General features: G+C 42.6%; 1 protein-coding gene across 2 annotated transcripts in view; it reads right to left on the reverse strand.

The window, feature by feature from the left end:
- Positions 1–27154, reverse strand: part of TRERF1 (transcriptional regulating factor 1) — a 675896-nt gene that overhangs the window by 269363 nt on the left and 379379 nt on the right. For both annotated transcript variants that reach the window (XM_069233961.1, XM_069233962.1), the window contains exon 6: positions 22444–22591. In XM_069233961.1, the coding sequence (XP_069090062.1) occupies positions 22444–22591 (148 nt within the window). The remainder of the gene's footprint in view (positions 1–22443; positions 22592–27154) is intronic.

Consider the following 27154-nt stretch of genomic DNA (forward strand, 5'->3'; position numbering starts at 1 on the left):
TAAAAATGCCGCCGGATCCACCCTGGAGCCAGGAAGGCAGGATACGCTGGTCTCCATTTTGCACCTGTGCTTGCGGAACATCGGAATCACGAGCAGCAGGTGAAAATCGAGGAGTTGCCACTACCTCGAAGACTGACGGCGCCGGAGAAGCCTGAGGGCTCTGAGGTTGCAGAATCACCGTCAGACTCACCTCCCACGTAGCACGGCGCCATCGAGATGGAGACCTTGATCTTGACTGGCTCCAAGCCAAACGACGCCGAGAGTCATGACGACATCATTTCTTATGTCTCTCTGATGAAGTATGGGAAGAGGATCTATGAGGACTCTTATGTCCCTTCTTCGCCTTGGCCAAAAAGAGTTTGGCCTCTCTCTCTTTCAGAGCCTTAGGGTTCATGCTCTGGCAGGAAACACACTCCTCGACGTCATGCCCAGAGCTCAGACACCAAAGTCAGTCGTCATGAGGGTCAGTAACCGACATGCGACCCCCGCACTCTCGACATGGCTTAAATCCCGATTTCCTAGGAGGAGACACTGTAACTAGAAACTGGATTGAAACTAGTAACAAGATGGAACACCTCCAACAGTAGCAAGAGCTAGGAGAAAACGGTTGGGGTCGAAGGCACAGAAAAAAGGGAACTGACGTCAGCACGCCGGCAAGGACCTCTTATCGGCACAGTGACATCAGACGGAGTCGCATAGAGCCATGCAATTGTGACGTCCTCGTCGACGTGGAGAGCTGGGAAGAAGATTTTCCATCGGATGCTGGCACATGGGAGAATTCATAAGGTGAGGAATTCACAGGTAGTTGTATGCATCAGAAACAGACTTTTTAAGATTTGCAATATTATGAGGCTGTACCAAGCAGGGACAAGTATTCAACAAACACTACTTATCAAAAACCTAATTAGCAAAAGTGTGTGTTTGTCCCACAGTGCTGTAAAGAAGTGTGTAAGAGTAAACTGCATGTGTGAAAAGGTTCATGTCCAGCAATATTAGAGTACATCTACCCTAGATGGTTGAAAAGGAATGTGAGTGTTCTGAATGGTTGGAGAAGGAGGTATGGGCACTACATTTGTAAACAGATGTCGGAATTCTGCTTGGACACTTGAATTCTGCTTGACTGGCTGGGGGCACCATAATCCTGCACAGTTTGTGTCCATCATGGTTCGATGAGATGCTACTATTTAAAAGGCCGGTACTGTCGAGTAGTAAAAAAACTGAAATGGTTGTGCCTGTCTGGAACAGGAAGCCTATTAAATTCCTAAATTTTTGGAGTGGGATTTTGGAGTCCAGCATGGCAGATGTTGGGTGTGACAAAGTACTACATGAGTGCAGATGGTGTAGGTGACACACGCATGCCTTGCACAGTTGGAGTGGGGTGGTGTAATCAAGGTCCGATTAGATCTAAAAATAGGCTCGGGCACCCAAAAAAAGTGCCCCACATTTGCAAGTTGCAACCTTTTGTGAAGAATTTTCCTAGAATGAGGGGGATACTTTTAGGACACCTTTATGAGAACTTTATGGTTAAAAAAGCCTTGTATTGCTTGTATGGTAGTGACCCTGGGCAGGATTGAAAATTCCATTATTCCACTGAAACTCGCTCACTCTACTGACGCTCATCTTGAGGTCGATGAATCTCCATTATCCCATGGTCCCCTTCATATCTCTGAGACCCCTCCTATCTATTGGGCAATAATCCATATATATCCTGATGGAGGCAACAAATGATGAGCTACAACGCTGTGTACAAAGTAGATTTGTTGAAAAACTGTTTGGAAAGGAGAGGGGACAACTGGATGAAATTCATATTGCTTGGTGTTTTTCTCTCCCCTTACCAGGACTTATTCAGTACATATGTGTGAATGAGAATGGGTGTCTGGAATAATATTTTACTTTTTTTAATTATTTTCATAGATATGCAGTGCACTAAATGGCATTTGACAGAAAAAGATGATGAAAATGTAAATAGCCAGTGACTGTCTTAAATGTATGTATTGTATATATAACAATAAAGATGAGACAATGTCAATGATTCTCTTCCTTTTAATAATGGAGGGGATGATAGATATTTATAAAGCTGAAATTGTGGGGATGAAATCATCAGTTGAGAAGTAATGATGGGAGTAGTATCAATATTTAAATTAGAATTGAAGAAGAGTGACTAGATACGCTGTAGATGCAAAGACTTTCCCAATTTTAATTTAACAAAAAATGCACAGACAAAAAGATAGAAAAGACAAACTCTGCTCATAGCCTCCGGAATGCAAGAGAGTCACTCATGATTGCTGTGTGGAAGAGACAGATTCCAAACGTGGACAAAAGGCTGTATAGGCCCTATCCATTAGCTCTCTAGTGGAAGACGCAAATCACCAACCAAAATGCAATGTGCTAATTTTTTTCACTAAAAAAACACAAAGGTTACAGGGACGTTATAGTTAGGTACTGAATTTGCTCACACAAAACCATAGAAATTCAGCAGTTTTTAAATTCTGTTTTCTGACTATACCGCCCCCGTAACCTTTATTTTTTATTCAGTAAATTTCTAGGGTTTTTTAAGTAAATTAAGTTTAGTAACTTAATGATAATCCAACAATCGCAGCGCACAGACTTCGGCCATGCACTGTAGTGGCTGGCATTGCGGCCAATACTTTATAATGACTTCAGTTCACATTATGCATGGCCTTTCGTCATGTGAAATGAAAGTTTCATGCAGTGCGTGCCAGTGGCCATATCACATAGCCTAGGGTAAGTACTTATGCAATATTTCTTTGTTTATTGTAGATTTCATAATAGTGCTGTAAAACAAAAAAGTGTTTGCGAAAACTTGTCAGATCAAGGGAAAGTATGGAGTAGAGATGTACAGAATGGGTCTGCTAGTAACAAAATAGAAGTGAAAAGGAGGAAAAGGCATGTATAAGCCACAAAGAAGATAAATATTCTATTGAGTACTTTTATGGTGTGCTTAGTCTAATTTTCTTTGCAATTTATTTAACTATTCACGAATTGGTCGCAAAATATAACTTGATGTATATTCTTCAGTCATGATTATTTGTGATTTGGTGCTTTTTTGTTAAAGGATAAAATATATATATATATGCACATGTTGTAGCTGATGTTTGAAATCAGTATTTTACTAATATGTAATATGCACTTGTGTGGGTAACTTTAGTGTAAAACACTATGGGGGTCATTCTGACCCCGGCGGTCAGAGACCGCAGGGGCCAGGGTCGGCGGGAGCACCGCCGACAGGCCGGCGGTGCCCCGCAGGGCATTCTGACCGCGGCGGTTCGGCCGGCGTCAGATGCGGAAAACCGGCGGTCTCCCGCCGGTTTTCCGCTGCCCTTGTGAATCCTCCGCCGCCATGGGGATTCTGACACCCCCTACCGCCATCCTGTTCCGAACAGGATGGCGGTAGGGGGTGCCGAGGGGCCCCGGTAGAGGGCCCCACTTTGTATTTCAGTGTCTGCTATGCAGACACTGAAATACGTGACGGGTGCCACTGCACCCGTCGCGCCTTCCCACTCCGCCGGCTCAATTCTGATCCGGCGTCCTCGTGGGAAGGATGATTTGCCCTGAGCTGGCGGGCGGCCTTTTGGTGGTCGCCCGCCAGCCCAGGGCAAATCCCAAAATACCCTCAGCGGTCTTTCGACCGCGGAGCGGTATTTTGGTGGGGGAATTTCTTTTCTCGTATTTGTGACGTTATTCGCGATGACACTGGCATTCACGAATATCACATAACTTTGAAAGAAAGAGATTTGATTGGACACAACAGTATTCAGTTATCTTTTGAGGAAGACCACACCCAGCCTCTCTAGCTTAGTACCAACGGTGAGATAGGAAGAATTTTGTTAAAGGCCTCCTGTATTTGCTACTGCTGCTTCTCTTACTTGTGTTTTTTTTTGTTTGACAATAACAAGGTATCTGGAGGAAGTGAGGATCAAGACCTATGCCTTGATGAAGGAAGCTCATTAGAGGAGAAACCTACCCCCAAAAAACAATCTATTCCTTGGGATTTTATTACAATCCTCTCTAGCGAAAGTAAGCCGGTCGCAGGGTATGTTAAGTGCTCTTTCTGTGACAAATCCCTTTCCAGGGACACGTCAAAAAATATTCTTGTCAAACAAGCATGTTGTCCCATTTAAAAACATTCCATGAGACCCCATTTGAGAGTACAGAGGGAAAGAAGAGCTGGGAAACATTGCGTCATCTGCGCCAACACCTAGTACAGGAGAAATTGTTCCAACTGAAGTGCAGAAATGCCTTCTGGAAATCTTTCCTGAACGTAGGAGAGTAGGTTCCTTCTGTTTGGACTGTAAAAAAATACTAGACACAGGTAAACTCTCTGTTGCTGTTCTGGTAGAAGCAGCAACAAATCACAATGTTATTTTTTTTGTTTCCCATGTGTTCTTATCCTCTTTTTGAGATTTCCACCACCATGTGTCGATTCTAGTTTTCATCTGAAGAAAAAAAAAATACGAAAGTTTAAAAAAAGTTTCAAAATAACAGTTCCAGAAAAAAGAATTAAAAAAAAAACAGTTCTTGTTAGAACCACCTTTTTTGGTTAAAAAAATATAAACTATATGTTTGCAAGGAAGAGAGGATGTATCAGCGAGATAGTGACCCTGTGAGTGGCTGTCTGAGTGACTAGGTATGAGTGTGCCTGTATGATTAAGAGGTTGGCTGAGTGGCTGTACGAGTGATTGACTGGCTGTGTGACTGGTTGTATCGGTGAGTGACTGGGTGTGTGAATGGCTGTATGGACGAGTGAGTGGTTGTGTGAGTGCCTGTGTGGGTGAGTGACTGGGTGTGTTAGTGCCTGTCTGAGTGAGCGAGTGGCTGTGTGAGTGTGCGACTGGGTGTGTGAGTGGTTGTATAAGTGACTTACTGGGAGAGTCAGCAGCTGTATGAGTGAGTGTTTGTGTAAGTGGGTGAGAGTGACTGACTTGGGATGTGAGCACCTGTATGGGTGAATGAGTGGGTGGATCAGTGGTGGTATGACTAAGTGACTTGGAGTGCGAGTGGCTGTATGACTGAGTGATATTTGGGGGAACAACTCTCAGCATAGCGGGAATACTTTTCATGAGAGTTTTTCACCATGCACTGCAGCCAAAACTAAATAGTGGCACAGTATAGCAAGTGCTCTTTATGCAAGAAGACCCTCTCCAGGGTTACTTCAAGAATTAGTTATGTAGCACTATAAGTAGTTTGACAAATCTTATGACATAGCTCCAACCACTGTTGAAAAAGAACGACCAGGACAGTGGATTTGGCCAAATTGGTATAGTATCCGAAGTTTGCTCAGAATATGAAAAATAGCAGGCAGCTCTGGAATTACCTAGAGAGTTTCTGCTGCATATAACAGGATGTTTCTGGTGTAACACAAGATGCTGTCCTCTGTATTGACTTCTATTTAAATCTCTAGCCTGGGGCAAAGATGTAACCCAGCAGGCCAGGGGCTCAACTGCCACTGAAAACGTGAGTGGAGAGAACGGGAAATCTTGGACTGTGCTCTCTCTAGTGTAAAGGTAGAGGAGAGCACCTAGTCTATCTTTATCGCAGTATACAAGTAGGTCCACCCCGGCTTGAACACTGGACCAAATCAGAAGTGCTTTAGCACTAGAGACAAATATCGACAACAGAACCTAATTGCTAATCGGTTCTCATTTCGTCTGTCCAGTCAGTTTTGGAGCCTGTGGAAATTTAGGGCTTGACTTGGAGTTTGGCAGATGGGTTACTCTGTCACAAATGTGACGTATATCTTGTTTGATGTATTACGATCTCCATAGGCTATAATGGGATCATAATACAGCAGATGGGATATCCATCACATTTGTGACGGAATAACCTCCGCCAAACTCTAAATCAGGCCCTTAGTCATACAAATCTCCTGGGCATAAGGCCAGTCTTATCCAAATAAATCACTACAGATACTGTGTTCAGGAGTCTGCCAGAATTTTAGTGAGTATCTTTGTTTCTATGTTGAGAAGCGATATTGAGTCGTATGAAGAGAAGTTAGACCTAGGCTCATCTTTCTTGTGTAAGACTGTTATAATGGTGTGTCTAAGGTCACCCAGAAGTAATTATGCCATTTTTCCTACACCATATTAAGCAGAGTAGGCTAGCTCAATGTCACCACTCCCTCTTGTGCCATATGCACGGTGTGTTATACTCGCTGGGCTCATGTGACCCTTCCTTTGTGGAGCCTTCCTGCCTCGAGTACTCACGGTCATGCTTCCCTTATGGCTCCTTCCAGTTCTGAGTTCTCTATGGCTTTCCCACCCCCAGGTAAGCCTAAACCATTGAATCTCCTGTTTTGTTGTTATGCAGGTTTCATCTAGTTTGCACCTGCAGGTATCACATGTCTATTTGGATAGTCATGTTTCCCATGTGAACCACTGAATTGTACCATGATGCACTTGGGGTACCCTTGTACTCGTTATTGTTGTCAATTACTGTTTGCACCTGCTAGGCCTCATGTCAGTTGCTATGTAACAGGTGATTTTCCCCAGGTTCATTAGAATAGTCCACGCTTCCATGTGGTACTCGTGGCTCCCTGTTTAAACACCTAGCATGCACAAGCATTATTCCTGCACTCACCTTCCGGTGTTCCAGTCCTGCGCAAGTCTCTTTCCTGCGCTCATCTTCTGAGCCACCCCGAGTTTCCACTGTTCTAGTCTTCCGAGCTTTTCTCATGAGTCCGTGATTCTGGCGTCCATGACACTTCAGTGTTTTCCTTCACGAGGTACGTATTCCTTCTCTTCTTGAGCTTCTTGCACCGAGTTTCCTGCCGCCTTTTGATACCAGTTTAAGTACTATCAAGGCTAAGTATTTTACTCTCAGATTAGTGAGACTGATCCATAGACTAGCAATATTTCAAGGCTTATTTCTTGAAGACGTGAGCACGTTTTAGATTTTGAACATTGCTGGAGTATTGAATCCTCCCCCTGAGGCCCAGCACATTGGAATCTTTTGTTAAAGCGCTCTGTACTCTTATACACAAACTGAAAGGTTGTCATTGTGTTTCATGACATGTAGTATATAGCACCTTGGGACAAGTTCCTAGAGACTTAAGTTGTATTTGTGTATAATCAGAATCCTGTATATTCTGGAGTTGTGGAAGATCACTCGTTATTCGTGAATCGATTTTTGCTTTCTTTCATGCAATGTTTATGGTGATGCCTATAAAGTGTACCAGATGTGTAAACTATTGATAGACATTCTAAGTAGTAAACCTATGTGTAACATTGTCTTTTGTCGTTTTGAGTGTATTACATCTGCATTAAGGATACGAAGGTGCAGGGAGTCCCAACCCTTCTAGGCAGTGCATGAAGCAGCCGAGCAGCCCCTGCAGTGACATAGTTTCATCCTTTTTTTTGTTTTATCCCATCCCTCTTTCCCCCTCTGGGACAGTCTGTGGAACTAGACAGTTACTTGTTACACTAGCAGGAAAGTAGAATTCGTATCACCCGACGCCCGGGACATATTGTTTGGGGTCAAGGGCAACAAGTTTTCATGTTTATTTTGTCCTTGGGACAAGTAGGCCCAACCCATTGCAGCACAAACCCTTTGGATGCCAGTTTACAGAGAACAGAATGGTCTCCAGTTGAGGTAATATTTGTGCCCATATGTTCATGCTGTTCGAACTTGTGTTTATGGTTTATTAATGAAAAGCCTTTATTATTAGGGTAAATTATTATTATTATTAAATAAACGTTTTAACGTCACACTGCACTACTGACAGTGGTTCCAGTTACAAAAAAGTGTACACACGTTTGAAAGTTTAACAATGTGAGGGTGAGTATAACGCTCCCAGAATGTTCTCTGATTGGATGCAAATGTTTGTAGAAGCTTGTAAGTAAGAGATGATTCTTTGCTTTGAAAATAAAATGTTCAGAAAAAAAAGGCAGGAAAAAATATACTTCGCTACTATAACATTTTAGGTGCTATTTCTTTGAAGCGTCATTCAGTAATATGTGTTGATGATTGCTAGTATTTCCAAAAAATATCCCTAATGGAAAATCAGTGTAACCATTTTCATCAAGATTATGGGAAGCACGACAATAAACAAGCACTGGCAAAGCCACTCAATCCGACATTTTATGTGTCTTTTGGTTTCGTCAATGCATGTCTTGATTTGACATGGCTTTTGTAACACTTTATTGCTATGGGAGCTGCCAACCCTCTCCATTGTAACAAACACTGGCAAAAAGAAAAAAAAAAGGTTTTTGATCTCAAAAAGCACACATTGGCACCAATGGCGTAACAAAGGCCCTGCAGCCCCCCCCTGGGGGGTTGTAGAGGGCATACAGCATCTGCCCTGAGTGAGTCGGGGGGTGCCTCCATGTTCTTTCCAGGTGGGGGCCTCAAGTTTCGATATGCCACTGACTGCCACGGTACTTCCTAGCACTGAACAAAACTACTTTGTCTGCCAATATGCTCCATTTGGAAGAGCAGAATGCGATAATTCACAGTAAAGCCAGCCGATAGAAGAGAGAGAAATAGAAGTTTAATAAAAACAAAATGTCTTTGGTAATGCCAGACTTAATTAGGGACCCAATTCTTAAAGAAAGTCACAAAAGTGCACCCATGGCATATGTCTTTGAATTAGTGGCTTTCATGAATTTACAAGAACTTACAGAAGTAGACCAGGAAATCATACTCCTAGAAACTATTTGTGAACTGTATTGTAGCATGAGGAAATATGCATGTGTACATTTGCTCATGTGAAAATCTATTGAGCATTTACAAGTTCACTTTCCCTCCAACCACTTTTTTTCCCCAACCCTGGAAGAACTTCTACTTCTGCCATTGTCAGAAGTAAATTTCCAACCTTTCTCATTATGGGAAAAGATTAGAGAAGAGCTGGTGAAAATCCTTAAAACATGCAAGTTAGTAGGTTTCCAGACTCACAGGCATCCCAGTCCTGGAACTATTGTTTACTGCTTCCTCCAGCCCTAGTATGTAGATCTGCAGAATGGTAGCAAAATAAGGAAATTGCTATAGTAGGGATTGTAATTGCAAGTATTCAAGCCCTACTATCATAGTAGCCCTGGCATAATCGGAAAGGCTATTATCAGAACTCTTACATAATGAGATTGCTGCCATAATGTTTTGCCGCACTACATGGCACCAATGGGACAAATTGTTTTTTTTTTACAGGACGAGTAGATCTGAGAAGCAACTTGTCCCATGGACAAGTAGATATTTTATTACATTCCATACCCTGACAGTAGACTGCCCCAGCTGGGATTGTTGGTCCAGCATCACCCACGCAGTTGGAACAAGGTGAGTGTGTGACACTTGAATGCCATCTTCTTAAAGAGGTTGTCCATCAGACTGCTACATCCCAGGACATTCCCACACAATAGCAGTTGAATAGATTTGGTTATTTCCACAAATGTTGTGTCCCCCCATTTAAGGTCTCTCTAGCAAAAGTTATATTGAAGGAGAATATCTCTTCTTACCCGCTTTTCCCTTGCCATCATCGGTTTCATATAGTATTCAGCAAAGGCCTGTGCTGCATGTGTCTGTCTGTAGACACTTGTTAATAAGTTCCATAACCTACCTAGAACCTTCCTCCTTTCTGCTGAGTAATGCTAGTAGTCAACCTGCTCCATCCAAATCTTATATATGTTTTTTTTTCTGCAGGCTCACGTGGTGTGTTCTCACCTTATTGGTTACCTCATCTTTAAAAGTCAGCTTGTAGGCCAACTTTAAACGTCTGCTCTTTTCTTCAATCAGGAACTGCTCATGAGTCTTTCAGCCTTTGGTATGTTTTCTTCCAGAGTGTGCATTTTGGGCCAATTGTATCATGCATTTTTGTGATCACAAACGGATGTTTGCGACAGCAAAAATGCATTTGGTATGTATGAATTCCAATTTGTGATTCAGTAACTTGTTACCGAATCGCAAATTGGTATTGTGACAACATACTGATTCGTTATTAGGAAGGGGCGTGCCAAGGGCATCCCTTCCCAATACTGAATCGCAGCAGTATGCAGGAATGTTTTATGACAGAAATGCGGTTGCAAAACATTCGCATTTTACCAATTTGCAAACGGGAAGGAGTGCCAGGGGACCTCTTCCCCTTTGTGAATGCATGTGAAAACATTTTTTAAGAGCAGGCAGAGGTCCCAGGGACCACTGCTTACTCTTAAAAAATGAAAAGAAAACTTTTCATATTTCTTTTTTAAATGCATCCTGTTTTCCTTTAAGGAAAACGGGCTGCATTTAAAATAAAAAATAAAACAAAATCTTTATTTAAAAGCAATCACAGACATGGTGGTCTGCTGATCCCAGTTGGCCACCATCCCTGTGACTTTAGCGTTTCCTAATTGGTTGCAAATTTCGACCAACCTCATGAATATTAATGAAGTAGGTCGCTTTGTGACCCACTAGAAAACGCAAAATGAAACTCCATGAGTTTCATCCATTTGAATAGCGATTCCGTAACTACAATTCTCAGGGAATCGCAATTAGGGAATCACAATTTTATAAAATGATACATCTGGCCCTTTGTTTACTCTAGTCCTCTTTTTATTACCAGAGATAAGAGCTGGACACAGTGACCGTTCAGAAGACTAAGGGCCATATGTACAAACACATTTTCCCCTTGACATAGAATGGGAAAAACCCTTTGTTACATCTGGCCCTAAGTTCTTGTTTCTCCATGGTAAGGGAGACACCCCACAACAACCACCTGATTCCACATAGAGACATGAGAGGTTACACTATCTTCTGGGAGAAAAAGGTCATAAGCATCAAAAAAGAGAACAGGGAACTGGCTTGTAGAACGAGCTGGCATAAGAACACCAGCACTGCAGACCTGGAGAATCAAGGTTAAAGTATTTCTGTTATCGGGAGCAAGAACTGGCTGAGATCAGATTAAAAAAAAGCTCCAACTGCATTAAGACGCTAAGACCAATAGCTGCATAGGTTCTTTTAGAACTTAGAAAACAAGAAGTGATTCACAACAACAAGAAACAGGTGATAAGGGAGAATAATGGCAGACATCCTGCAATGGGCAAATTTAGAAAATTTTGTTGGATATTGAAAGAGCAGAGAAGCTTCTGGCAAACTTTTGTTTATTGAGGCTTCCTTAACGCTACAAAACCAAACCAAATGATGCCTACTATGAAGGGCTCCAGTGTGAGGTGTTGTGTATATGCATGTTATGTATGTTGTCTATGTAAGCAGAATTGAATGTTAACTATGTAAGCAGTATGGAATGTTAACTATGCAATAGAGAATTGCTGAAGGGATGATTCTGGGGATGAACAGGAGTCGATTGGAGGAGAAAGGAAGAAACAGAGTTTTGATAACAGTACCCAATGCCAGAGTTTGAGTCAAGAAATAAAGAAAAATAAACTATTCTTCATCATATGATTCATACACAACTAAGTGTTGATAAACGGCTCAAACCACATTGGACTCATGAAAGTACTTGGATCATCAGTTTAAGAACTGTAATAGCACTCTTATTAAAGGCATTAACTTTAACAGCGCTTTTCTTCCTGTGCTTAACATATGACCAGCACCGGGTTACTGACATTATATTTACATGTGATTGTTTCTATTGCGGTGTATGCTGTAGAAGTTTAAATACCATTACCGTTAGTAGCTGTGAGACTTCACGTGCTGCTCTCATGTGGATTCCTTCAGTCAGCTAGTGCAGAGATTACGTCACTTGCTTGACACGTTTACCAAGAAGGTCTGACACACAGCAGTATATGTGAGGCAGCCACTTGAGTAGAAGAACTGACGTACAGGAGTGTATGTTAGCAGTCATTTCGGTGGAAGAAACCTTTGGTTTTTCTGTGTAAGCACACTATTTCAGAAATGGTGTACAGCACTATACAATTCTTATTGTTTGATCGTAGTTAGCTGGGTGTGCTGTGACACATACCATTTTTGTTAAACAAAGCGTGTCACTAGCGTGTAATGTTACACGCATATCTCAGCCGCCACAGGCTCAGACTCTGTACGCGCGTTGACACAGAGTTTTCCAACTTCATGCATGTGGTAACATGCACACCATTTATTCTTAAACTACAAACAATTAAAGTTGAAAATATTTATATGCACATTGCACTCCCCAGTAAGCGCGGTGCTGAAACTGCCAACTGTGCCACGCACAACAGTCATTGGTTTACGAAACATGTTACTAGAATTAAAAACGTGACCTGCACACTACACTGGATTAATATTATGGTGACACGCACACCAGGAAATACACTCTCCAGTAGGAGTGCTACTGAAACTTTCAACGTGTTCCACACACCAGAAATTATTTTACGAAGTGTGTTACTAGAATTAAAAAACAATCACACGCTCACCACATTGCATTAATATTATGATGATATGCACACCACGAAATATTTATGCAATCCACTGATTGAAGACTGCAACATTTTACAGACAATCTATGTAGGAACTCTGCGATACGCACATTCATCCTCTGTGCACTCACCTCAGAGTCTATGCACGTCATAACCTCGCACAATGACACGCACATCAAGTACTCTTAAGTGATTTGTGTACATGTGTAGGGTGTTTAGTTAAAGCTGGTGCAGTTTGTCAACTTACTTAAAGTTATTTCTAAACAGCAATTCCCCATTGTTCATCTTACAAATTATTGCTGCATGGTACTATTTATTGGATTAGTCATTGTCACAATTAATTTATCTGCTCCTCAACTATTTATGTTAACTGAAGGTGAGCCACCACTTCAATTGGAAGAATAGAAAGAATATTTTGTGAACTATATTTCCAAATTCGATAATGAAGAACCTTCACCAGAAAGGAAAAAAAGTATTTTGTTACACTGTCTAGGTCAAGGAGGATTAAAAGTTTATAATCACATGGAGAACAATCCCAGATCCGGGGATGAAGGTGATGTATTTACACATGCAATATCAGAACTTGACGCATATTTTTCACCTACAATATGCAAGGCTATTGATCTCTATAATTTCTATCATAGGAAACAAGGGGATAGTGAAAAAATTGAAGATTACTTTGCCGCCCTATGGAAATTAGCCCTTACTTGTAGATTTGGGGTTTAGAAGATGAATTGGTCAGAGACCAGGTGATAATGCACTGCAACCACCCCACCTTGCAGGAAGGATTATGTGTTCATGGGGTCTCCACTTTACAAGAAGTTGTCGCCATAATTAGGAAAGCTGCACCACTCACTTCAAGATGTGCTGAGGAGATTGTTACACCAAACAAAAAAGATGATGGGGAGAACATAGTGAAAGCAATAAGGAAAAAACTAACAAGAAGTTTGAACAAGAACGTAACAAGAAAAAGAGTGATTATGGTGGAAAACAAAAGCAAAATCATGGTTCAAATACAAGAATGAGATATCTTAAAAACAAATGCTATCAATGTGGTAGTTCTAGTCATTAGGGTAGGATAAAAAGTGTCCTGCATTGGGTCAACAATGCTCTAAATGTGGAATTATTAGACATTATGCAAGGGTTTGTCACAAGTCTAAAGTGATAAAGTGCTTTGTAGAAGAATGTGAGGAACTCTCTGATTCAGATAATGAAAATTCCCAAGTGTTGTGTGTACTCAAAAAAAGTAACGTTGAACCTTTGTGCAATATGACTGTGGGTGGAGTTCAGGTTGAATTGGTGGCTGACTCCAAAGTTATTAACAAAGAAATTTGGATGAATGTGTTTATCCCCAAAATAAGGTCTGGATTGGAAAAACCGGACATAACGTCACAAAGCTTTATGGGGAAAAACATTGATCTTCCTGGGTTTCAGAAATTGCTATTTGAATTCAAAAGCAGAGAAGCAGATTGTAAAATATATATTGCCATAAATAGTCTGTCAGGGTTGGGAAGGTGGTACCAAGGAGAGCTAGAAATGTTACTAGTTCCCAATAGCTTACAGTTCAGGACAACAAACAGGACGAAGAAACAGCGGGGAAGGAATTTTCAACAGTATTTTCAGGTAAAGTGGGGGAACTGAAAGGATTTGTCCAGAGGATTGTCTTAAGAAAAGATGCATGCCCGAGTATTCATAAGGTAAGGTACATGGCCTTTAGTTCAAAGTAGGAGGTAATCAGAGAATTGAATAAACTGGTAGAGCCAGGTATCATAAAATGTGTTGAATCTTCTGAATGGATAGCTCCTTTGGTGGTAGTACTAAAGGCAAAAGGGCGCATTCGGCTATGTGTGGATTTGAGGGAATTAAATAAAAATATATTCATTGATATGGTTCCTTCGCCCTGGATTAGTGAACTGCTCTCTGTAAATAAAGGTATGAAGCAGTTTTCCACTATAGATCTTACCTCAGTGTACTACCAGGTTCCTTTACACAAAGACAGTAGGCATGTTACTGCATTTATTACGCCAATTGGATGTTTCCAAATTCAAAACAGTTCCATTTGGTCCTTCATCTGTTGCTGCTATGTTTCAGAGGCTGATGTATCAGTTGTTTCAAAGAAGTGAGAAGGTCATATTCTTCCAGGATGATATCTTAATAATGGGAAAAACAGCATAGAACATGATAAGGAGTTAAGGAAGTTATTAAAGATTCTATAGGAGAATGGATTAACAGCGGAGATGTTTAAATGTAAATTGACTAGAAACAAGGTAACATATTTGGACGATGAGATAAGTGCCTAAGGTATTACGCCAAAACCAGAATTAGTTGAAGGCACAGAGTGAGTCCCAGTGTCACAAAACCAAGAAGATGTCTGTTCCTTTTTAGGTTTGACTGAACTTTATTCTAAAATTGTTTACAATTTTTCAAAGAAAGTGTACCATATCTGACAAAGGCAGTAAACCTGCATATTATAGCGAACGTCAAGAAGCATTTGATAGTATACAAAAAATAACAGCCCCAGCACTGCAAGGTTTTGATCTTAATTGTAGAGCATCATCACGACTGATGCTTGTAGTAAATGGCTCGGGTAGTGTTATCCCAAATTCAAAATGATGGTACTGAACAAGTAGTACCATTTGGTTCATGACCACTAACCCCTAGGGAGAAAAAACACTCCATGATTGAAAGGGAGACTTTAAGATGAGTTTGGGGTCTCAAACACTTCAGACAATTTAAATGGGGAACTAAAGTGGTAGTAAGGGGTAATCAAAATGTGTGACAAACGTTCTCACCTCACGTGGTCTCAATAATGTCTCTCCCGGAATAACAGGACTATCCATGCAATTACTGGATTATATTTACAAAGTCCGTTACGTACCATGGGTTTGCAACATGGTTGCGGATTTCCTAGTGATGAATGGGACGAGTGCATGGTGGCAGCGGCCTTCTCCAATGAATTACAAACCATTGATATGAGTACATGGTTAGCTTTTCAAGAACAAGACAATACTCTTACCAGAAACAGGAAGTATGTTAAAGAAGGGTGGCCTGAAAAGAAAGTTTTAAGGAAATAATTTACAGCATTTTGGGAAGTCAAAAATGAGTTGTCAGAAGAAGAAGGATATCTTTGGAGAGGTGGAAGACTCATTCCGCCTAAGACTCTATGGAACAAATTATCAATATGTGCCATGAGTGTCATCTGGGTATTGTAAGAACTAAAGTGAAAAAGCCTTATTGGTGGCCAGGTGCTGACAAAGAAATTGAGAGGATAGTGAGAGACTGTGCTAAATGTATTAGTTCAGACAAAACCATGCTTTCACTTAATCCACCGCTGCAACCCGCAGATGCTCCGCATATGCTTTGGAAAAGATAGGTGTGAACATTTTAGTCCTGTACAAGATTTGTACGGAGATTACATACTCATCATCGTAGTCACAGACCACTTCTCTAAATGGTCAGAAATTAAAACTGTAGAAAAAGCTGTTGTAGTAGCGGTAGTGAAATTTTTAGAAGAGTTTTTTTGTAGAGAAGGACTGCACTGTGAGGAAGAGCCCTACAGTCCCAACTGCTAAAGAACCAGCCAGATCATGCATCTGTGCGCATCAGAGAAGGACTTCAGGTGACAGGGACTACAGAGGCCAGTAAAGAGCACCAACACCAGATGCAAGGTAAGCCCACTCCAGTTCGGCAGGTACCATATCAATGTCGGCAAGACACTAATTCAACCTCAGGTTCTATACTTCAGTATTTTTTTGTGTGCTCCCAAAAGTGTTACACAAGATTATACCAACCTAATGATATTTTTTATCAGCAGCTTTTACCAGAATCATAGCAATATCTCTGTCTTTGAGTTCTCACCCATCTAGCTGCCACTTGTGGTTACTGCAACTAGCTTGTGTCCCAATTACCAACATCAAGGGGGCTGATCAGAAACTACTCTCGCTAGATATTCCCAACTCCGTTTTGAATTAAGGTTATGCTGCTGTCATTCTGCAGTTTCCGCAATTAAGGTGGGACTAAAGAGATTAAAAACTAAGGTATTTTGTCACATGTTCTATAAATGCCCACAAAGCAAACAATAGGGTCTATTTACTTTTCTTTGACTGCCTAAAGCAATGTCTTTTGGCTGCTATTACCATCTTTCTTTACCCTTAAGTGAATCCTACATGGTCCAAGGATCTATAATTCTCTCTCCCCATGATTTATACTTGTTACCTATCAAAATGGTTTCTCATAAGTGCTTCAGTTATTGGGATACCACTCCCCTTTAGATTTTGTCTGAAAGCTGATATTTTCAGCTTTTCACTCCCCCTTGATGTTCGTTTCATATGCTTATGGTGTATTAAATCTGTAAAGTGAAGATTTATGCTCTTTTCTACAACAGACTTCCAACTATTCACCTCTCCAACATAAAAAAGGTCTGAACCCATGACTAACTGTGGAACTTCACAATCTAACTTTGTGTGTTACCTTTTGGGTAATTCTGGAATGGGACATCAGTTGTAAGACACTGAATAATATTCGCTGTTTGAGAACTGGGCTATCTATGTGATTATTCAATAAGGTATCATTGCATACAGTATACAGTCATCAGGTTTCTTGCATGGATCTAAGCAGATTCTTGACTTGAGCAGACATTGTATCTCACTCTTGCGCAGAGATCAAGCCATTATCTTGCATCTCAATCCCATCACTTCCTGTATGTGCTGTTCCAGTTGGGGGCCAAATGAGCCTTTGTCAATACTGAATCCTCTACTACCTGCTAGCAGCACTGGTATAAGTGCACCCTCCAGTCTTTGGCTCAGTTAGAGTGCCTGGAGTGCCTTTCATTGGTCATATCAACTTGTTACGTTCCATCACAGATTTCCATGACACTTTAGGAGTATCAAAGAAGAAAGTTCTGGAATTGTGCATCACTTTAAGGTGGGCCATAAAGAGGAGCATACCTTCCAAGTGCATCATTCTCATTTTTCTTTTGACCGCTTTGAACGTCTTTATTAGCTTCTGTACCATTTTGATATAATTAGAGAAATACATGATGTGTAATGATTCAAATGTTATTCATCCTTTTTGTCATCCTTCAAGACAATGTCTTTGTAGTTGAGGGAGAACCTCATGAGTGAGGGCGTCGGTGAACCCAGTGGCAGAGTAGGATGCAGCAGGTATGGACCCATTCAATAATGAAGGATGGGGAGAAATCATTAACTGGAACCAGTGTGCAAAATCAGCCTTTAAAGAACTCATCAGGGGGCTTGCCTTCTGCTCCTTTCTGCAACCTCAGAACTCATAAGTTGTTCCATGTGTACGTCCCTCTGCACTGTCCACCCATTCCTCTAGAGATCATGATAGTGCTGTGAACTGCTGGACTGCAATTTCTAGTATTTTCGCACCACTATCGAGTTAAGAAATGCAGTTATCTGCTTTAGTAACTCTTTGCACAATAGTTTCCTGGTCTTGTCACAACAGGGCTAGACCCATTCCAATTTTGCCAATGTCCAACTCAAGGGCAGTCCTGGTGTCCCTACTAGTTTGAATATGACTTCTGTCGATGATGGTCCAGCTCCCACTCACAATATTTGCAGATACGCTGTCTCCAAGGGCAGACAGTGAGATTGTATATTTTTCCAAGCTGTCACAGCCACACATCTCAGTGCATCAATTCATGGCTGGGGAGGTGTAGGAAATCACTAATAAACCCCACAGGGAGGGAGCCTCAATGGTACCCCCATCAACATCCAATATCAAGCCAGCAGCAGTTACGCTTTTTACTGCCCCATCGAGCTAGTGTCCATGTCCAGGGCTATCGGGGAAAAGGAGAGGGATGCCTCCTTTGTCTTCCTCCATCAGGAGTGCAACGCTTGATGGAGCTAGGAAGTGCTGTACCAGATGCACGGACAGTGGATTCTCAATTCTCCTCTGGCCAAGTCTCTGTCTGACATTCAGTCATCTCCTGGCTGAGCTGTCTCTCCTGGAGTGGCCGCCCATCTTTGTGCTACTACAAGACTAGCATAAACCATTGGGGTTTCAGGGGGGCGGGGGAGGAATGGGGTGCTTTTGGCAGGGGTGGTCTGCATTCCTCCACTCCCTCAGCATTGCAGGTCCCAGCGCAGCTGGACAGAGCACCGCTGTCAGGCAGTTCAACTGAGTATGCATCTCTTGCGGTCAGGGAGTCATCACAGGGGCCAATCAAGGAAGATGAACAGAGGCCTTAGGTACAATTATGGTTTCTTATATTAGGTTATTCTAAACATTAGATCTTCCATATTGATTTCACGTAATTAATATTGAATGCAAATTTAACTAACATAACAAATGTGAACTATAATGTGGTGGCCATCTTTGAATGCTAGCATGCCAAGGCTCTTACCCGGAAGAACCTTGCCTCCCAATGGCCACATCTTGTATGCTCATGTGTCACTCAGTGTGAAGACTGAATTGTGCTACAATCAACTTTGGAAATCATCTTGCTGTAGGAGTATTAACATCCATGCTTCTATGGACTTAGAAATTTTCCTCAAAAGTGTTACTGTTTTGGGATTGACTACTGAACTAAAGTGATGTTCTTCTCTGTGAAGTGATAGTCTCTCATTCCCACATTTATGATTTGGCTTTCTGAATTTGTTGTGAACTGCAATCAATATTATTTAAGGTGGTTGAAGGATTTGTTTCTGCATTTTGTATTTTTACATCAGAGGAGTTAGGCTTTAGACTAATATTTAACATTGTATGTTGACAGTTGTTAAATCTGGCATCCTTGGCGTGGTTTCCCCTGTCTTTTTGCCCCAGTCTCCTGTATTTTTGACTGTGTGCTGGATTTAGTTTTTGCTGGTTTTGGTACTCTGAGCACTTTACCACTGCTGATCAGTGCTGAAGTACGAGTGTTCCCTGTGAAAATTGTGATTATGAATGATTATGATTGGCATGTTTGATTTACTAGTAAGTCTCTAGTATAGTGCACCATGTGTGCCCAGGGTCTGTAAGTCAAATGCTACTAGTGAGCCCGCAGCACTGATTGAGCCACCCACATGAGTAGCCCTGTTGCATATCTCAGACCTGCCATTGCAGTGTATGTGTGTGCAGTTTTAAACTGCCATGACGGCCTGGCAAGAGCACCCACTTGCCAGGCCAAAACCTTCCTTTTTAGTACATGTAAGCCACCCTTAAGGTAGTCCCAATGTAGCCCCATGGGCAGGGTGCTGTGTATTTAAAAGGTAGGACATGTACTTGTGTGTTTTACATGTCCTGATAGAGAAATACTGCCAAATTATTTTTTCACTATTGCAAGGCCTATCTCTTCCATAGGTTAACATGGGGATTGCCTTGAAGTATCTTAAGGGTCATTTCCCATTGGGAGCAGATAGAGATCTGGAGTTTGGGGTCTCTAAACTCACAATTAAAAAATGCTACTTTTAGAAAGTGGGCAGTTTCTTGCTTAAACTTTCTGTGCCTCTGCCTGGTTGTGGAATACACTTCTGGGTCAGGATGACAGTCGGGCTGGTTGTGAATTCACTCTAGACAGTCACACAATGGGAGCTGAGGTGTGCCCTGCATATCCTGATGGGTGGTGGGAGGAGCAGACATTTGCACCTGAATAGGGCTGTGCCTGTCTGTACACACTGCTGTCTCCAACCCCCTAAAGTGTGTTTGGGACCAGGACAGAAACAACAGGGTCTTGTGCACTACAAATACTTTCCTTTGAAGTTTGCTTACTTCAAAGGAAGAAATGAGTATAATTATTGGACCCAAAAGCCCAGATTTAGAACACTTCTGGATCAGGAGCAGACTCTCCCAAGGAGAAGACTGAAGAGCTGTGAGGAGGGGTACTGCCCCTTTGCTGTGTGTGTTTTGCTGGGTTGACCTGCAGTTTCTGCTCCTGCTTTGATGTGGACAAAGACTGGCTTTGCAGTGTATCCTGCTTGTGAAATTTCCAAAGGGCTTGGACTGAGCTTGTCTCCTGTTAAGAAGTCTCATGGACAGCAACTACTTCACCTACCAACATCTGGGTTCTTGTGCTGAGGATCCTGACTCACCAGGTGGTGCCCACTCCAGTTCCTGGGCCCTTGGGAGTGAAAGCTGGCATAAAAACAATAAGAACCATGCACATCAGCTCCAGACAGTACCAGAACTTACGCTGGTGCCCAATGCCACGCCGCTGCCTGCACCAGAAACCGTGGTCCCCACTGAAGTGCAATGACCACGACAGACACCGCAGGACAGGCACCACTGGCCCGATGCTGCTGCAGCATCTTTGAAGTCCCACAACATCATGAGTCCCTACTGCTGTGTCACCAATGTCCATGACACCCGACTCCGCTGCGGCACCTGCGGCCCTGTTGTGTGCCCGTCACCCTGTGGAGTCCTTTCATCAGGTCTTGACCCACTGGACTCACTGACCCCACCGGATCGCAGGAACCAACGTCTCACCGTCACCTCATCTCCACTGCCTCTATAAGGAACCGACGCCTCACCTCCGTAAGGAACCAATGCCTCACCTCCTGCGTAGCAGCACGGAACTGATGCTGCACCGGCTCCAGTGACGCCTCACCTCCTTGACTCTGTTCTACGTCTCTGACTCTGACTCGTTTCTAAGGTAGTGTACCTGGGGTCCGTGCTTCTCTGTGACCAGTGCCACACTACCTCGCAACTGGCATCAGACTGTTGGGAATGACTCCGTGATAGCACCAGGTGGAGCTATTGTGTTTCTAAGTGTTTTATTGGGATTCAATCTTTAAAAATTCATATCTTTGCTTGTGTATGTTGGATTTTGTTTGTTTTGGTCTTGTTTTACTTGGATAAAAATTGGCTAAACTGGTGTGGGGTCCATTTGTAGTGTTTTCACTGTGTTACTGTGTGTGGGTACAAATACTTACCACATTGCGTCTGAGATAAGCCTGATTGCTCATGCCAAGCTTCCAAGGGGGTGGGTAGGGGTTCTCTTAGGAGTGTGACTCCCTTATCCTGACTAGAGTGAGAGTCTCTACCTGGACAGGGTGTAAACCAACTGCCAACTAGAGACCCCATTTCTAACAACAGGGAATGATTTGTATTCACAAGCATACATAGCTTCAAAATGTTACCTAACTCAAAAAAGTACATCACACACAGTCTGCTAGATAGTTCAGTTCAGGAAACAGAATAGTAATGTTATCTTCATACCCTCTTCAGTACTCGAAAGTATGAGACAAATCCATACTAGAACCAAAAGAGTTCTATGCAGTGACGTATGTTTTTTCTCAATTTGCCTTTCACCTTGTTAGAGTCGAGCCTGCGTAGCACGCACTTGTGCATGCGTATCGCTTGCGAGATACTGTAATAGTTAGAAAAGGGCTCGGAGCCCCGCCCATGTCACGTCAGTGTCTTTCATTGGTTCGTGGGCTTGCCTTTTAAAATCCGCTTGCTTTCATTAGTAGAAGGCATGCATACGTCATGTCTTTTCCGGTGGTTAGCCCCCCTCGAGCGCAGCGACCAAGTACTGAAAACATACGAGGCTCGCTGTTATCCGTCCAGTTTGTGGACTACTTTTTCTCTTTTTTCACAGCATGATCTCGCTTGTTTAGCAGTGCGATCGCGCTCGTTTTTTTTTCATTTAATGAGATAAGTAAAGTCCGGTTGGGAGTTTACAAGTGCTAATAGCTTTAACTCGGAGAAATGCGAGACCCGTTGCATTGAAAATGCATGTGTTATCTGGAGTGGCCTAGCCTCCGTGGAGTACAACAAGAGTGAGCCAGAGCAGCATTAAAGTTCAGACATCCTCATAGTTTAACAGTGAGTCAGAATTGTTCTACGACTCCGCTAGGGCGCATCATACATAAGTCAGTTCTCCACAAATGGTCCCTAGTAATTTAAACTCGGTCCATGGCAAAAGGCATTCAGCAAGGAACCACCAAGCCTCATCAAACTGATATTTTGCTGATGCAACACAATAAATGAATTAACAGTGATGAGGATGTGAGCCACAAAGTGTACGTACACCATTTTCCCCTGGACGTTATGCCAATCTGGAAAACACTTTTTAATTATATATTTAATATGCACTTGGAGTATAGTATGCTGAGTCTGTATGTGATACCAAGCATCAAAGCACAGAATGCAATGTACTACCTACCTGTTTGAAGATGGGCGATGCTCTCATTCCCCCATGTGACCTCATGTGACCGTTCAGAGCAGGCAGGCTCTTAAACTCCTTGCAGCATATGGAACATGTTAGTCTGCTTTTAACACCACACTTTTCAGAATGTCCTTTTTGCAGCAAACTGATTTAAAATAAAATAAAAACAAAGTGTCAATCTCATCCATAACACACATTACAGAACAAGTTATTTTAAGCTAGTGGTTTTCAAACTTTTTAATGTCGCTCTCCTGTCACCCCTCTCCCTCCCCCCAGTGGAGAAAAAAAATCATCGTCCCCCCTCAGAATCTAATCTTTCCCAATTATTCTTTTAAGTTGCCAATGTTTAAACATGCCTAGATATATTTTAACATTGTAGTTAAGTTCTGTTACCTTTTTAAAAAAATGCAAAAATACATTTTTCTGCTTTAAACAAAGTACTGGTATCTGCATAATGTGTCTTTTACACAGAGCCTGTGGCACCCCGTGATCACTTGAGGCCCCCATAGGGGTGCCTGCCCCCCAGTTTGAAGACCCCTGTTTTAAGACAATTAAAGCCTAAAATGTTACATTTGTTATAAGCATATAATAATAATTTGGCTCATATGAAAATTCAACCCAGCCATGTCATAAAACGTTTAGACAAAGTAACATACTATGGGGGTCATTCTGACCCTGGCGGTAATTACCGCCATGGCGGAGGTCGGCGGTAGCACCGCCAACAGGCTGGCGGTGCACCGCTGGGCATTCTGACTGCTGCGGTTCAGCCGCGGCCAGAAACGGAAAGTCGGCGGTGTACCGCCGACTTCCCGCTGCCCTTGAGAATCCTCCATGGCGGCGGAGCGCGCTCCGCCGCCATGGGGATTCTGACACCCCCTACCGCCATCCAGTTCCTGGCGGTTCTCCCGCCAGGAACAGGATGGCGGTAGGGGGTGCCGCGGGGCCCCTGGGGGCCCCTGCAGTGCCCATGCCAATGGCATGGGCACTGCTGGGGCCCCCGTAAGAGGGCCCCATGGAGAATTTCAGTGTCTGCTTTGCAGACACTGAAATTCGCGACGGGTGCAACTGCACCCGTCGCACCTTCCCACTCCGCCGGCTCCATTCTGAGCCGGCGTCCTCGTGGGAAAGGTGTTTCCCGCTGGGCTGGCGGGCGGACTTTCGGCGGTCGCCCGCCGGCCCAGTGGGAAAGCCAGAATGACCGCCGCGGTCTTTTGACCGCGGAGCGGTCTTTCGGCGGCAACCGCTTGGCGGGCGGCGACCGCCGTCCACCGCGGTCAGAATCACCCCCTATATGTGTCTGCTTGTAAAGTGCACCTTAACTCCTTAGGCGTCTTGGCACCGAATAACAAGTGTTTATTGTTACCCAACTCAATGATACTCATTGGACCCTGCCAGGATTTGATCCAGTGGCCAAATGACTAAACACAGGATTCTAGGGCCGTTGCATTAGTCCACTGAGCCACCTGACCCCGCTAGTAAGGTTCAAGTATTGAAAACATAAGTGAAAAAGCAGCTGTGCAACTGTTTAATTTTTATTTTAAACTTAATTTATAATTTTTGTATTCTTTTGATACAAATAAAAGCAGACATTCACCAAATCCATATAACAAGCAATACATTCACCAACTGCTAATTTCCCCAAACTTTCTCTGTTCTCCTTAAAACTGATGCATTTTTATTATTACAACCTACTTAAGAAAAAAACATTAGTGTTACTCTGGAAAGGTTTTGGCAAACTCAAAAGAGATTCGAATTTAGCCCCTCGATAATTTAATGTATGTGGAACAATCCAGACGCTGTAAAATACATCAACATGTGATGAGTGAAAACATACATAGCCGAAATGTCCATTATCCTGATGACTGCTTAAAGTAAGAATGCCAAAACAATGGATTCGTAGTTGATAAAGAAAGGAACATGATGCGCTTGTAAGAGAACAGTACTATTACATGGACTCTGTCAAGAAAGAAACACCCCACATTCAATGGAACTCTCTATTCCAAGGTTTATTATTTACAGAATGAATGACTGGTTTGCTACGTTAGTTTTTTTTAACTAATGTTTTTTTATGTATGATATATCAAAACATGTGAAAATCAAGATAAATAATAGATGAACTATATAAGGGAGATGATGTCAAAAAGAAATATATTGATATATATTGTTTTTTGGGGGGGGGTTGATGAATTATTTTCGATAGGCATCATTATTTACTGAACGTTTGGTGTCTAGATAACTACATTATTGTAAGCCCTACCCTTTTGCTACGGAAACGTTTGTTCAGGCTAAAAAGTCCTTAAGGACCGAACGAAATGCCCAACCCAACAGGCTTGACTCGCAAGACAGTAGTGCTTTGTGAACGTGTGCATTGATGCATATGTAGTAGCCTGACAGATATCTAGGATAGGAACTCTTCAAGCCAATACTAGCAACTCTTACCTTACGTGGAATGAGCCTGTATCCCTTTTGGGGTGGGGAGCTGCTTTTTAGCCAAAGCATAGCAGATTTTATTACAGAGTACCAACCATCTAGATATAGTAATTGTGTGCACCTTCTTTGCCTAGAGAAACACACAAAGAGCTGAGCATCCACTCAGTTGTCCCTGGTACCACCAATATAAAAATGGAAGGAAGGCTTCCTTGCGCTCCATGAATCTGTTGAGGTGTGAAGCTGGGCAAAGAACGCTGAAAGGGTGATAGTCTGTCTCATATCAGAGGGCTTTACTACTTTAGGCAGGAATGCTGCTCGTGTCCTCAAAATAGTTGGTCATGAAAGAAATTATGTGTAAGGCAGGTGGACTTGGAGTGCCACTCACACTCCAAGCCGATTTTATGGGAGTTTAAAAGACAGTTTTTAAAATTAAAAGACACAATGGACACCTGTGCACCAGCTCAAAAGGGGTGCACATGGGTAAGGTAAGGACCAGGTTTAGGTCCCACTATGGCATCACAAAGGGCTTTGTTGGAAATAAATGCTGCAAACCTGTGAGAAACCTCCTCTCAACAGGTGATTTAAACAAGAGAGGCTGATCTGCCAACTGTAAAAAAAAAAAAAATACTCGAAAGGTGCCATGTAGCCTTTAACAGTGCCCAATGCAAATCCTTGCTGGCCCAATGACAAAACAAACAATTCAGACACTTGCTTCACCTCAAGTGGCAGTCTAGCAGGTGCCGCAACAGGCTAACAAACTTCTCCCAGCTCAGAGCATGCACTGATTTCGTAGACAGATACCTTGCTAGCACAATAACATCAATGGCCTATGGAGGACGATCGAAGACAATTCGCCACTGCTGCTCATTCTTCATGCATGGAGATTCAGAATGCAGAGGCCTCGTTCAGGACCCTGCTCTGTTACTGCAACAGTGGTTTCTCTCAAAGTTGCAGCTTGATCAGAGGACAGACGCTCACGCTGAGATGATCTGGGCACCACACCCTCCTGGCCCAATCTAAAGCCAATAGGATGACTTGGGTTCAGTCTATCTTATCTTCTTCAGAGATCGTGCCAGGACAGGTAGAGGCAGGAAGGCATACAGGAGTCCTGAGCTCCACTCTAGGGGAAAAGGAATCTCCAAGAGAAAGCTATCTTGGAAACTCTAGCATGTGAAAACACTCACATTATGCGTTCTCTATGGTGGTGTAAAGATTGAACCAGGGTATTCATCATTGCTAGAAAATGCCCTGAACCACCTCTGGGTGTAATTGCCTTTCGTGATCCTCTACACATCGGCGACTGAGTTTGTCTGCCCGTGCAATTAGGAGATCCAGCCAGGTGGTTCAAAACCAGAGAAAATACCCTGGAAACTTCCAGAGGTGCAGAGTCTTATGGTATCAGGCAAGGAACCAACTCCACCCTATCTGCTGTAGTATCACATGACAGTAGTGTTGTTTGGAAGGAACTATACTAGCTTCCTTTTGATGGTTGCTAGTGTCACGTGGGCTCTCCTTATCCTAAATGAGACTAATGGATTTCTAGGTAGCAGGGTCGTTCCTGGTGTGGGGGACTGAGTCTTACCCACTTAGAAGGACCCTTGTCACCTTCAATTCGGTTTTGCTCCGGCGAACTAGCAGTGCCTCATCTCTCCCAAGGGGAAGGGATGATTAGGCAGCTGAGCGCATGACATCTATAGAACTTCTCAGGGAAGTTGTGGTCACTCAGGTCCCAACCAGCTCTCTCATTTACAGTATGATCTCATCTACAAATCACAAAGGCAGTTTAAGTTTTATTGATTGTTTTTAATAAAACAACTGTATTTTAGATATTAAGGCATGAGCCGCAATAACCAGAACCATACAACACAGAAGGATTGAAATAGTCACTATGAGAGTGAAACATAAAAACAACGCTATCATGGTGTTAATGGATTCTATTCTCTCTCACTAGATTATATTTCGAGCACAGCATGTTAAGCTATTAGCTTGCCTTTCAGATTCCCTTGGAAGCCATCAACCCTCATACCTGAGCAAAGGCCTGTGATCTGGTTCAGCATCTGCAACGAGGCAGTCAGCGTCTAGTTGTGGTTCCCTGGTCGGAATCTCCCTCTTGCGTGTATTAGGAGAAGGAAGTGTTTTTATAACTAACATGTCAGTGTGATCACAAAATGTCCCTAAGCAAGAATGTATTCAAAGACTAAACTCCTACCACTTCTATCGGCAATGTACCAGACTGTATCCTTGACTGGAGCACAGAGTGAGCAATAATGTGTTATTG

Source organism: Pleurodeles waltl, chromosome 5 (assembly GCF_031143425.1).
Source record: "Pleurodeles waltl isolate 20211129_DDA chromosome 5, aPleWal1.hap1.20221129, whole genome shotgun sequence".
NCBI lineage: Eukaryota > Metazoa > Chordata > Amphibia > Caudata > Salamandridae > Pleurodeles > Pleurodeles waltl.